Here is a 14,014-nt window from a genome sequence, read left to right on the forward strand (position 1 = left end):
ATTCGGTTATCGGTTAGGTGACTGGGCCTTATTTGGTTCCGGTTAATCGGTAAACCGGTTCGGATTTAACCAAACCGACCGGTTTACCAGCCCTAGTTCCACCCACTTTTGTCATCTTCTTTTGGTGGGTTGTCCGCCTACATGATTGTCCATTCATTTTTTGTCGTTTTTTTTTAGGTGAGTGAGATTCTTGTTGTGAGTCACATGACTCATTTTTGTGTCGGGCATCTTACTTTTTTGGTGCCCGAGGTGCTCGTCCATGTGGAGTTTTGTGCTCGTGTTCATCAGACCGAAATCTCCTTCGGTCAGGTTTCAGGAGGAAACCCCCTTTCCGAACTTCGGCTCCTTCTGTGTTGGACATTTCACGTAGATGTGCTCGATCCAATGACCCAAGTGAGCCATATTACAAAACTTGCGACGAGTCTATTTGCTCCCTACGATCTTATTTTGCTAAAATATTAGCCTTTTTTCTTTAAAGGCCTTCTCGGCAAATTTGGTGGTGGTTCCTGTTATAGTGTTCAACAGGAACAATCCCAAACTTGAATTCTGGAATAACTTAAATCTGGACTTGACCTTGTCCATTTCTGTGAGACAGACCCATAATCTCCATGCTCGTCTGGTGAAGATTTATCCTCCGTGCATGTGGCGACGATTGAGGACTGATGATCAGGGGCCTTGACTCGGTTCAGGGCCTGTTGTCGGGTCTCCGAAGCTTTATGAAATGGAAAGCTTCATGGTTCCCCTTCCCTGCAGGTTCTGGCGCTGCACTGAAAAAATATAGCTCCAAAACATCCCCTCGTTTGAGGGACTCGTTGTTTGCTCAGGCGGCGTACACCGTTTCTTTGATCCATCTTGGTAGACTCTTGATTTCGGTGAATGCTGGGGATATGGTATAAACTGAGGTCAAAGCCCCAAACGCATACCATTCCTTGACATCTTGTGCATTGGCGCCGGTGGTCATCCATACCTGAGGATATTTTCCTCCGACATCAACCCGACAATTTCCCGGATTAATGCCCTTCCTTGTGTTGAGTATCTCCTATCTGCTTTGGTACAACTGCCAAGAAGAAGACACTTCAACAAAATCAGTATCAACCTTAGATTTGCCAGTCATCGGCCTAAGGCTGATCTCTTCCTCTTTTTCCCCAGCGATGGAGGGTTGATATGTTGGTTCAGGAAGTGATTCCTTAGCAACATCTTTTCCTTGAGGATCCAATTTTGAAACCTTAGCCTCATGACCTGTGCTAGGGGTACTTGAATCCCCTGCTACCGGTAATCCGGTCGGTACCTGCTTTAATCAAGGGTTCCTTGATTCCGCGTAGGAGCGGTCCTGTTGTTGCATCATGAAGATTTATCATCTTCTTGAGGCATTCTCTTATGCGGTCAGACACTTTGGCTTCATCAGCCGATTGTATCTTTCATGCTTGTTTGGCATGTAGACACACTCTTGCCATTCCTGTTGTAGCATCTCCATGTTCTCCTAAGTTACCTTTGATTTGTTATGATGGCGTCAACCTCAGTTGGCTCCATCTCTTGTTACTGCAAGAACATTATCATCAAATTTCAAAATGACAATATCAAAATCATAATATTGACATTCAACTTGTCATCTTAGTAATCTAGACTTTTCAGGTTTAGATTCAATTTTCTTGGTTAAGAAAGCTTTAACATTAGTGTTAGGGCTGTCAAAATGGGCCGAAAATAGCCTGGCCCGCCCGTAGTTTTGGCCGGGCTGGGCTAAGATTTTCAAGGCCCAAAGAAAACCGGGCCTCCTTGGCCCGACCCATGCGGCCCGTCGGGTCACGTGGCCCGCGGGCCAAAAAGCTCGCCGGGCTTTTGGGATTAAATCGGCCCGTCATTAAGAGGCTTAAAAATTCAATATATTATCCTAATCAGTAATACTAATCATTATTAAATTATTTCTAATTTAGTTATCTATTAATTAAGCTTAAAGATGAACAAAAAAAGTAAAACCCTACTACCTCCCATTCCAAAATCGAACACCCAGCCGCCGCCACCCTTCTTCTCCTCCGGCCAGAGCACCGGAACTCCGACCACCGGCGCTACGCCACCGCCGTTCCGCCAGCGCGCCACCGCTCCAGCTGTGGTCAGCCAACCCACACCCAGGTTTGCTCTCTATCTCTATCTCATTCTCTCTTTGAATTTTGCTTTCCAATGCTTGAACAGATTCTAATTTTCCTTCTGATTTTATGGCTTTGGAAAGTGAATGCTAATTGATACCCCGACTTGCAAGGATGGCTAGAGATATTTTGAGCATTCCAATCACCATGGTTGCTTTGAAATCTACATTTAGCATTGGTGGTTGTATCTTGCAAAAGTACAGAAATTGTATGCTTCCCAACCCTGTTCAAGCTCTCATGTGTACTCGCAATTGGTTACATGGTTTCAAAGAAGTTACAACATCGGGTAATAATAATATATTCATTTAATTTTTCAATTTCAATGCCTACTACTCCTTAATAATACTAACTTCTTTTTTTTACTTTTAGAAATGCAAGAGGAGGTGGAGGTGGAGGAAATGCAAGTGTCAAAGGAAGATTCAAGCACTGGATTTGTGGATTTGTGATGAATTTTATTTTGAAACTAAGTAAAAACTTATATTTTTTTTGTTTTGTTGAATTGTGATGAATATGCTATGATTTCCTAGTTGACCTTGGTGAATGGTGATGAATATGCTATGAATTTTGTTTTATTGAATTGTGATGAATATGCTATGATATCTATGAGAAGTGGGTGATGGTGACTGTTAGTTGGCACTTGGCAGTGATATGTTATGTAATGCCAACGTTTTTATGTCTTGATTCTTGATTTCATTGGTGGCAAGTTGGCAATGATATGTATTATGTAATGCAATATTTTTTGCTTTCTTTATTAAATGATAGTCAACATTTGTCTTTAACTTTTTTTCTTTAAATTTAATTTTAATTATCAATTTTTGGCCCGTTTTGGCCCGACCCGCCCGGTGGCCCATGTAGGGCTGGGTTGGGCTTCAAATTCTGAGGCTCGCTGAAATTTTGGGCCGGCCCAACCTGGTCCAAAAAATTGCATAGGCCCACTGGGTTGGGCCGGGCCGGCTCGATAGATTTGATAGCCCTAATTAGTGTTATCAACTTTCAAAACAAATTTCATAGCAAGTAGAAATAGCGGCTATTTTTTAAACGCTTTTCTGACTGCATAAAATTCTTTCTCATTGATGTGCCATCACACTGCTTCACTGTCGAAAAAGAGACCACTGCAGAATCTGCACGGTTCTTCTCCATAAGGGGTAATCTTGGTAAGGACGGCTGCCCACCAGAAATTACTCGCATCTGTGTAAAGAACTAGATCGTCCTCATCTTGTGGTATTGAAAGCTTTTGGAGATTTTTGCAAATCTCTTTCAATTTCTTCATACCGTCACGATGTTCCTCTTTTCAGATGAATGGAACATCTTTCTTTAGTAAGGGTTGAGAAGGCTATGAACTTCTTACTCCCTTCTTTCATGCGAATCTGGTAAAAACCTGACTTGCAATCAAACTTTGAGAATACCTTAGCACTTCTTATGCAATTGATAAGGTGTTCTCGGCTTGGGATGAAATACCCATCAAACTCTAGAATGTTATTAATTCATTTGTAGTTAATAACCAATCTAGGTTTACCACTTTTGATCTCACCATGATTTCTTACCAGAAATCTGGGACTACTATAAGGCGAGTTTCCTGGCTCGATCAATCCCAAATCAAGATGTTCCTTGATTATGCTTCTCTTATCCTACTGATCTTGAGTGTTCATCAGGATTGGTCTGAATCGCACAAACTCATGCTCCTTGCCGGTTTTAACCTTCAAGGTTGCTTTAAGTTGGTTCTTGTCCCACCATGCCAAATGATCCTCATGATAACATTTCTAGATTCTCCTTTTGACGTCGGCTATGGACACCCGTTCTTCTTCCCTAATATCTTTGTGTGATATTAAGGAGACTTTAAGGATTTGAGTTTCTTCTTCAGAGAGATCTGGAAACTCCTTTATTCTGCATTTGAGCAGAACATCTCTGAACCTTCGTTGATCCTTCATTTGTGGACGCCAAAGTTTACCTTCATTATCACCAAGCTTGCTGCGAAAATTGACTGGCATGGCTTGATTGAATGCTCATTCGAGTCTTTGCACAATGATTTTGTGGTTACAATTGGTTGTGAACACAAGCCTTCTGGCTTCATTGTCCTGTGTAAACCTCTTGAAGGTTTGCAAAAAATTATTTCTCAGCAATATATCTGCCCCCATATCATGGAAATAGATTGGTGGAGTCTTGACCTTGTACCAAGGTGTTTATCCCACTTCTCCAATCAATATTTTCGTCTATTTTACTCTTTTTGATAGAAGCAAAATCTTCTTGAAAAAATCCCTTCCCGCAATTCGAGGTAGTTCTTCTTCAACGTCTGTTGGGAAGACCCCTCATTTTGCTGTGCAGATTCCTGCACCTGAATCGATGTAGGCAGCAAAATATTATGCCTTAAATTTCTCGTATAACATCCCAATAGAGATGTAAATTGAGAATGGACTTTTCATTCGACCAACAATGTTTTCCTGCCGATTGTGACTTCCATTCCTCCTTCTTTCCTTGACCATGGTAAATATTTGTCAAGAAAATTTCATCCAAGTATTAGGACGCCAACTTCTTGTCCAGCCTTGCCTTCGATTTCGATCTCAAAGCCTCCAACCTCCAAAGTTCTGAAATATCGGTTGCTTTCTGGATCTCCCTTTCAGTTGTATCAAATCTTGTGGCAACACCTCTCCATCCTTCGAAGCATTTAAGTTTGATTTCACTCTTATACCCTGGAATGGTGCTTCCTAGATTGTTTTTCTCTCGTAGTTATGAGAGAAACTCATTTCCAAAGGTCTAGACATTAGCCTTTCTCCTTGGAACGATAACCTTGCTACTCCCATTCTGAGACTTTGTTTGTGCTCCAGCACCTGTTTGTCTCTGACCTGGATATCGATCTCCCTGATTCTTGGGATCTCGACTTGCTCAGGGCTAATAGCCTTGGCCACTTCCTTGAATATTTCTGATATTTCGATGAATTTTTTTCCCATAAATAAATCCGTATGATGGGAATTGGATAGGGCATACGATACTTGATATGTAATTGAGTATGGCCTATTCCCTCCCTTCAATAGCTCATTCCTTTTGTAGTCCTGATAGAGTGTCAGGGCTCTGCTGAAGTCTGTGTCTTGGATATTATAAGTGATCTGTGGGTTCAATTCGGTTATAATTTACTTAGCGTAGAGATTTCCTGAGAACGCTCCCAGAACTGCATCTCAAGAATTTGTAATCCTCTTATTGCATATTGCAATATCAATTGGTAAATCAATTCCTTTTGAAAGTGCGGATTTGATTACCAATTGGATTGCTCCAATATGAATCCGCTTCATCGTTGGTGCGGCTTCATCTTCGCGAGGTCTCCTCGCACATCTTTGGTCGTAACCAATTGGATTTCCACTTGATTACCCGTTAACTCGATTGGAAGCGACATCTCCCGGCTTATAATACCGAAATGTACATGATGCTTCCTTCTAAATGGTATCAAACTTTGCATAGCTTGATCTATTCTTCCTCTTGAGAATCCCTGGTATAATTGTATACTCAGATTTTTGTTCCTAATTTTATCCACCATCTTCTGCTGTGGGATCTGGGAATGGCTAGAATATCCCTCCTGATCTTCACATTGGATGTGGATAACTTCTTCCTTCAGTCTGACTCGTCACCAGATTATCCATCGGACATGTCTGAATCTTCAGAACTGAAGATTTTTCTTGTTCGTATATACTCTCATAAGAGGATATATCTTCAAACTGATATACTGGTATCAGTTCTTGGTTGTAGATGGCATCTTCGATATCCGGTGTGGATTCGAATCTCCTCATCCCTCTTTTCTCATTGTCAGGGCAATTGGTTGATATATGCCCCTTTGCACCGCACGTCCAACAGTTGCAATCCTTGAAACTTTTATTTGTTTTAGCTTGAGTTTGCCTCAAAGTTTTTATCACCGGAGTTCGTTTTTTAGATGGAAATCGGCTTCTTGATGGTCCACTCCTATGGCCTGACTTGTAGGAACGGGCCTTTTGCTTGGACCACATGGTTTTAGGTTTCCACGAACCTCGCCTTGCTCTTGGTTCTTTGACGTAGGGCTGGAACCTGTTCTTCTTTCTTTGATAAGGGACTTCCCTTCGATTTCTATTGGAAGGTCAATGTTGTCACATATCAAAGGAGTTCATTGGTGGATCCGTCTTAATTTCTTGAGATTCTTTTGGATCACAGCTTGCTGGCACCATTTTGACAGCTTTCGGTGGACATAAGACATCATTCTTCCAATACTGTCGATGGGGTATGCCCTTGGTGACTTGTATTCACGGATGAACATTTCTCTCCATGGACTTGGAAACTTCAGAAAGAAGAGTTCCATGGCGAATTTTTCATCTACGTGCCCTGCATTAAAATATGAGAGCGCAGAGGCGTAGAAATTTGTCCAATGCTTTGGGCTCTAAAACAACCAGTTTTAGGCTCAAGAATGCTTCGCAATATTTCATTCGCTTCTCCTCTCCTGCTTCATCGTAAAATCCTTTTTCCAAGGAAGTGATCATTGATTGCTATTGTCGCAATCATGACGATCTCTAGGGAAGATTCATTTTTAAACAATTCATTCTTGTGTTGGATAAATGTGTTTTCCTAGTATTGCTTCGCCATTCCGAAAAAACTTGCCTCAAATATTCTGATGAATTCTTCCTTGTTATACTCAATTGACGTAATGACAACTTTCATTGAGGATGCCCATTCATCAATGAGTGTCTCCCAATCTTGGAATCTTGCTCCGTCAAGATTTAGAATCAATCCATATGGGTGGATTGGTTCCAATATAACCTTCCCAACGGGATTATCCTGCGTCTTTGGTCTTGGTCTCATTCTTCTGGAACTAGGACCATATGAATGCTCATAGTTCTGGGGACCCCAACTTGCTGACTCCACCGGTGGTGGTACCTCACGTGGTGGATTTTCTTGTGGTGGCACTTCGATCTTTGGCGCGGGATCTCCTTGATTCATCTTGAGATTAGCATAAGATCGGCTAACTCTTGTAGATCATCCAGCTTGATTCTTTCCAGGTTATTCATGATTTTTCCCTTTTAAGAATCGGGCTGACGCCTCATGCAATTTTTTATCATTTGCATCGAGTGGTAAGGGATAGGTTGGATCTTTGGACCATGTATTTTCCCGAATTCTTCTTGAACATGGTTTTCGCCTTTCGATCTCCTCCACCCTCTTCTTGATATCACGCAAGAGAGTCAGGATTTCCTCTTGCTTGGTTGATATCTGGCTCATCTCCATGGGAATGTCATATAGCTTGTTGCCATAAAATTCCACCGTCTTTTGAATCTCCCGTAATTCAATTTTTTCGAAAGAATCTGGCTTGATGCTGGTACGTCCGGTAAGCGGTACTAGCCTTGTCCTTCTGTTTCATTAGTCGTGAGACGGATGGATGTCAGCTCTGGCTTGTTCAACCGCCGCTCTGGTCTCGGCGATTTCCAATATGTGGTCATGATAAGATCTAATACTCGTGATGATATCACGAATATTATTCCCATCTTCCCCTCGACGAATATTCGTTACGAGGGCTCGATTGTTCCATTTGAGCTCATCTAGTAGATGAGTGGTTTATCTCTCCAAATGTTGGAGAGAATTTTTGTATATAATACATCTCGGACAAGTGTCCGGATCCATAATTTTTAAATGGAGTCTCCTCCCACATAGGTTAATTATAAAATAAATTAAATATAATATAATTCCTCAATAAAAACACACTCTGATACCATTTTAGGTGAGAGCGTAGATGTATGTTTTATAATTAAAAAAAATTCATTAGGGTATTTTGATAAAAATAAAAAATTGAAAAAATTCAAAAGGTGGGGTTGTTGTGTAATTTATTTTGTGAATGAGTCAATTTTGAATATTCCATATTTAATAGGGAATATTTTTGAATAATCAAGAATTAAATCATGGGCAATTTGAACATATATCAAAGTATTTGATATAATTTGAATTTTCTAAAGCTCATAAAGAAAATGGATTCTGAACAAAGTTCGTGATATTACATGCAAATTAATAATAATAATAATAATAATAATAATAATAATAATAATAATAATAATAATAATAATTTGTATGGTCCCCTTGGTGCCAACCTCAATTATCGAGGCCCATATGCCAACCCCAATAACTCTTGGTTGCACCACATGCAATGAGTGTTGTACAGTTCTGCCGCTTTTGGCTTCTCCCTTTTACATGTGTAATCGAGCTTCCTATCTTATTTGGGAAAGAATTTGAAATTCATAATTTTGTTAGGCTTAATTAATTCTGCAATAGAAATAATTTAGGTTATTACTCGAAATTTGTCTTCCTTTGATCTTCTCTCAGATCAGATTAACGTTACTTTCTTATCTGAGATGAGTGGTGATGCCATTAATTAGAGCGGCATTTGTCTTAAAACTCCAATAGTTTGCAGTTGAGAGTTGGAAAATATTAATAGAGAATTAGCTTTTGATGGTGACAAAAATGTGATTGAGATATCTCATCTGTACTTTAAAAATAAAAGAATCTTTTATAGTACTTCATAATCTTTAAATTTAGGGACGAACTGATTATAAGGTGATTATTTAGATTGAGATGTTTCCTCTCTAATTAAAGATGGTAATAAAGGAGCTTTACCTCTCTATAGTTCACAAAAATCAAAATTTGGCTTAAACTTAATTAGGAGTGGAATCGAATCGAGCTGGGTTAGATATTGCTATACTCAGGTTTGATTTGTTTATTATCGAGTCGAATTTAAACTTTATTTATCGAATACTCGGGGTTCACGAACTTAATCAAGTCTAAATGAATTTTTTAAATTTATATTTATATTTAAATATAAATTATTTTCTTATAATAAAAAGAACTAATTAGAGATTTAATACAATTAATATTAATTTATACTAGTATATAAATATAAGTTGCGCTTAGCGAATAATTTATATTTTCAAGTTGATTTGTTTAACGAACTTGTTCATGAGTTAACGAGTAGAATACCTTTAAGCTCAAGCTTAGTTTGTTTATTTGTCGAGTTTTCCTAAACAAATTTTTTTCGAGCCGAGTTTTAAATAATTTGTGACTTGTGAGCGATTTGATTTGCTTATAGCCCTATTTAAATGGATGGTTTTGAGTTTTATCAAATTTATCTGGATTGAGATATCTCGTGTCTATTTTAAAAATGGTAACAAAAGTCGGCTTTCTATAGTTGGTGAAATTTAAAAATTGGCTCGAACGGGCAGCAATGTGATCGAAAGATTATTTCAAGTCTTAATGAAGTTATTTCGATCTTGAACCAATTAACAAAATGATGTCAAAGACATCGACATTGATTCGTCCATTTCATCAACTAAAACTTGTGTAGTATATAATTTCAAAATTTGTGGTAATTAGAAAAGGATGGATAAAAAAAATTCCTATATTTTTAATGTCATAATATTGTTCCTTCTTGGAGTGAAGGGGGAATAAAAATGGGGCGGCGTTTTCTTTTGTAGAAAATAAAGAATAAGGAAGAAGAACTTTAAAAAGAAAAATTTTATATCACTCAAAGGGTTCCACATTATTAAGGTATAAAGTGAAAGAATTATTACTATAAATGGGGTAGATATGTTTTTATGGGACGAAGAAAGTATTATACTAATGAATTAAGAACAATCATATTATTACAAATTAAATTAAATATTCAAACAAATTATAACTCAATATTCAAATAAAATACAATTCATATGTCGTCGGTGGGACGTAAATCAATGAATTCTTAGAAGAGAGAGTTTTTAGTGCCTCAACTTTGCCGCTTGGACAAGGCCTCCTCGACGCAAAATGAGGACATGAAGAGAAAAATGGGGTCCAGGCAACCGCCCACATTTCCTACCCTATATTTACTATTAAACTTTGACAACCAATCTCTCTAATCTACATGGAAAATTCAACTCTACCTCCCAAGAAAATGACATTTCAACTGCTACACAAATTTCACCTATATTCTTTTCTTTTCTCTAAACTTAAAAAACTCTACAAAATCTTATATTCTTTTCTTTTCTCTAAACTTAAAAAACTCTACAAAATCTGCATACATGTTTCGTACAAGCTTTGAACTCTTGTACTTTCACTTTCACTTTCACTTTCACTTTCACCACCCATGGTACAACTCTTAGGCAAAATGAAGCCAAATTTAATCATGCAAAGGACTCTTCTATTTTAACCTGGTCTCTTCACTTGTTGATTGCCGCCCTTCTGAGCTCTGAATGCTGAAGGATTCCGTGGTGGGGTAGGATGTTTCCGGCCGCGTCATCGGGTTCGACGTGAAACTGTTGCTGTAGGATGATCTAGTCGTGCTGCCCGAGAGGGCGCTAGTGTTCAAGAACGGCGGTTGCTTTGGTTCCGGGATCTCGCAGTTTTCGTCCGTCAGCATTCTCACGACATCCGCCATTGATGGTCGTTGAGCCATGGATGCCTGAGCGCAGAGGAGCCCGATTTTCAAGACCTTTGAAGCTTCCGTTGGCGGGAAGTCGCCCTCCAGAGAAGGATCGACTGATTCCGCCAGTCTATCCGTCTTGAAGAGCTTCCAGACCTGAACGAATCGATGTTTATGAAAATGAACCAAATGAAACAACGTTATAAAGATGATCACGACGGGAGGGGATATTACTGTTTGTAGAAGAGATCCCGAGTCCTCGACGAAGGCGTTGTTCTTCCTCCCACACACGATTTCGAGAACCAGAACGCCGTAGCTGTAAACGTCGGCTTTCTCCGTGAGCTGCCCTTTCACTATGTACTCGGGTGCCATGTATCCTCTGCAAATCGACAAAATTGCCGTTAGGGTTACTCTTGAACCGATCAGAAACGTATCTAATTTGCAGAATTAAGATGATTTTCCTCACAATGTGCCTGCAATTCCTGTGCTGAGATGAGTTTTATCGGCTGCGAAATTCCGAGCAAGACCAAAATCAGCAATCTTAGCATCAAGATTCTCATCAAGAAGAACATTGCTGCTCTTGATGTCTCTGTGGATGATCCTGAACTCGGTGCCTCCGTGAAGGAACGCGATCCCCTCAGCCGTCCCAACCACAACGTTGTACCTCTCCTTCCAGTTCAAGATCTTCGCCCGATTCTTATCTGCAGCGAGGGAGACGAGAAATTCATGAGTCCGAAGAACAACGACTACAAAAAGAGAGACGAAAAACACACCGAAGAGGCAGACTTCAAGGCTCTGGTTAGGCACATATTCATAAACCAGGAGGCTTTCGGGGCCTTCAATGCTGCAGCCAAGAAGCTTCACGAGATTCTTGTGCTCGATTCCGCTGATGAGGTTCACCTCGTTGAAGAACTCGTCGACCCACTGCCTCGTGCTGAAGAAAAGCCGCTTCACTGCCACAGTCTTCCCGTCCGGGAGGGTCCCTCTGTACACCGAGCCCGCCCCTCCCTGCCCTAGTTTCCTCGACGGATCAAAATAGTCGGTCGCCTTCTCCAGGGTTTCGTATTTGTAGTTCAAGCTCGACTTGTTGTACGAATACGAAATCTTGCCCAGATTATAACGCTCTGCATTTTGTTAGTAGAAATCAAATATATCAACTCTTCCATCCAATTGATAATATACACAATTTGAGTATTTTATATCCTCATTACTACGATTTCTCTAATCTCACCATTAGCCTATACTATTTTTTAAAATTTATTTAGGATAATCTTCAAAAGTAAACGCCTCTAACTAACTACATCGTGTAAAATACCTTGTTTACGTCGGTTCCATCTTCGATAAGCGGCGTGACCACCAAAGAGGCAGAGCATACAGAAAGCAACCACAGAGAAAGCAATGGCGACGATCACTCCTCTTCTAGAAACACCTGAAGTTTTCCAGAATCAAAAATTGACCAACTGTTTGAATGCAATGGATCAGACATTTCTCATGAATTAATTAAAAAAAAATAAAAAAATCACTCTACAATACTAGAAGTCAAGGAATTAACCTTTTCGAAGCCGCCAAACATGAACAAGATACAATGAACAATTGATCAAAACAAGATAGAAGTGTAAACTATAATCAGCCAAAAAAATAGTTGACATAGTACTAATCAATACCAATAATAGAAAGCCAAATGAACAGTGGAAGACAAACTAGAAACTCAAACAGCATTAAGAATTTAAAACACACAGAAAACTCCATACTCGTCTTCCAACATAATAAGAGAAATAAAATGAGGCTATACGATTTATAAATTTGTTCGGTAATAAATCACTTTTCAATTTGTATTTTGCTGTAAATTGAAGGTGGTGTTATTATTACAAAAATTAGATCAAACTTCACGAGTATTGAGCTCCATAATCATCTTAATATTGAGCTCGATTTGAAGCATAAAAATGGTGGAAAAACACCGGTGCCATCTGAGAATTATTCGATTAATATTTTTGGCTGAAAACAACTCACCGGAATCACGATTTGATGCATCAGACTGATTGGAGAAGAATTTCTGCGTAGAATAGCGCAGATAGCAACCAGCATTCAACGCGCGGCCTTCGCTGCTAGGCAAACACCGCCTAATCTCCGAATTCGCCTTCGCCAAACACGCCTTACACCCCTCCGCGCCCACGGTGTTCCAGCACTCCGCCAATCCGAACGCGCCGCCGATCCCGACCGCGGCGAACCTCCCGGCGCCGGCCGTGACGTTATCGATCACCTCCACCACCCTCCTCCTGAACTCCGCCTCCGGCAGCGTGGAATTCGGCGCCGTGGAGTTGCAGTTCACCGCGTCGGAATCAGGATCGACGCTCTCGTTGAAGAAGGCGTAGCTGTCGTAGCGCAGGAAGCAGCCGTCGAGGAAGATCCGTCCGCCGGCGGCGGGGAGGCAGCGCGGGAGGCGCGTGCGGCTGGCGGCGTAGCACTGGAGGCAGTCGTCGCGCGAGAGGTCGGCGTGGCACTGCGCCAGGGTGTATATCGATGTGTTGGTCGAGTTCACGGCGTAGCTGCCCCACTCGTTTGCTGTGACTCGCTGCGAGAGGACCTCCATCCCGCTCACGAAGAGCGGGATGTAGGAGGCGCTGGCGTTCGCCGGCGGCCGCTCCAGGCTGCACAAGAAGCGGGCCTCGGAAATTCGCGGGTCGGAGAGGGAAAATGGGAGGAAATTGATGGCGACGAAGATTAGAGCGGTAATCCATGCTAGTAAATGCATGTAATCAGCAAATCTCGTGGATTTCGCGGAATTGCGTTGGGAGTTGAAGAAGTTGTAGAGAGAGAGTTTGATTTTGATTTTGATTTAGTTGATGGGTTTGATGATTGTGTTGAAGAAGAATTAGTGCAGATGCAGTGAAGGGTAGTTGTAGGGACAACAAAGAGGAGTTGCGTTTTCGCACTGTGATGAAACGCATTCATTAGAAAAAGGTGTAGTCATTTTTACATAATTTATTATTGTGTATATGTGTCATTTTAGATCATTTATAGTACCAAATAAGTTCACATTTGATTTTAAAGGGTTCTTATTACTGTTTAGATATATCAATTTTTCTTCAATTTTGAATTTTAATATAAATTTTAATTTTTTTTTCTTAAAATACACGAATTTTAACACTTATTCGATTTTTAACACTAATCCACATTTCATCGGAATTAAATCTAAGGTGACATATCTGAAAAAGATTCAGGACTCATCAACGACACTTCAGTACGACGTCGTACCTGTTCTTTATGAGTCTTATTCATCTTTTAGATATGCCATCTCAAATCCAATTTAAAGGAAATTGAGATCGGTTTTCAAAATCGACTAAATATTATAGTTCATGTATTTAATTAAAAAATTGAATGTTCATGTTAAAATTCAAAATTGGAAGAAAATTGATGTATAAACAGTAATAACCTTGATTTAAAAGTTGTTCCTAAATTTTTTTAGGATTAATTACCTATAAATTATTGA

At 40.0% G+C, this 14,014-nt stretch overlaps 1 protein-coding gene across 4 annotated transcripts; it reads right to left on the bottom strand.

The window, feature by feature from the left end:
- Nucleotides 1-9,754: 9,754 nt before the first annotated feature.
- LOC130989357 (cysteine-rich receptor-like protein kinase 42) lies at nt 9,755-13,500 on the bottom strand. Of its 4 annotated transcripts, XM_057913317.1 has the most exons (6): nt 12,535-13,496; nt 11,840-11,953; nt 11,298-11,648; nt 10,991-11,225; nt 10,759-10,903; nt 9,755-10,680 (listed from the first exon to the last, which is right to left on the bottom strand). In XM_057913317.1, the coding sequence occupies exons 1-6, from the start codon at nt 13,274-13,276 to the stop codon at nt 10,303-10,305; spliced, it is 1,965 nt and encodes a 654-aa protein (XP_057769300.1). In that variant the 5' UTR covers nt 13,277-13,496; the 3' UTR covers nt 9,755-10,302. The 4 variants fall into 4 exon arrangements, with proteins under 4 accessions (XP_057769300.1, XP_057769298.1, XP_057769299.1 ...); XM_057913315.1 differs by having other exon boundaries at nt 9,755-10,903; nt 12,535-13,499; XM_057913316.1 differs by having other exon boundaries at nt 10,991-11,648; nt 12,535-13,498.
- Nucleotides 13,501-14,014: the final 514 nt, after the last annotated feature.

Source organism: Salvia miltiorrhiza, chromosome 6, assembly GCF_028751815.1.
Source record: "Salvia miltiorrhiza cultivar Shanhuang (shh) chromosome 6, IMPLAD_Smil_shh, whole genome shotgun sequence".
NCBI classification, from domain to species: Eukaryota; Viridiplantae; Streptophyta; class Magnoliopsida; order Lamiales; family Lamiaceae; genus Salvia; species Salvia miltiorrhiza.

Excerpts from the sequence above, each read along its gene's own strand:
- LOC130989357 (XM_057913314.1), bottom strand. The coding sequence starts at position 13,276 with ATGCATTTACTAGCATGGATTACCGCTCTAATCTTCGTCGCCATCAAT. Across the intron at positions 11,649-11,839 it reads ATGGAACCGACGTAAACAAG|AGCGTTATAATCTGGGCAAG; the intron begins GTATTTTACACG and ends AACAAAATGCAG. Across the intron at positions 10,904-10,990 it reads ACAGGAATTGCAGGCACATT|AGGATACATGGCACCCGAGT; the intron begins GTGAGGAAAATC and ends GTCGATTTGCAG.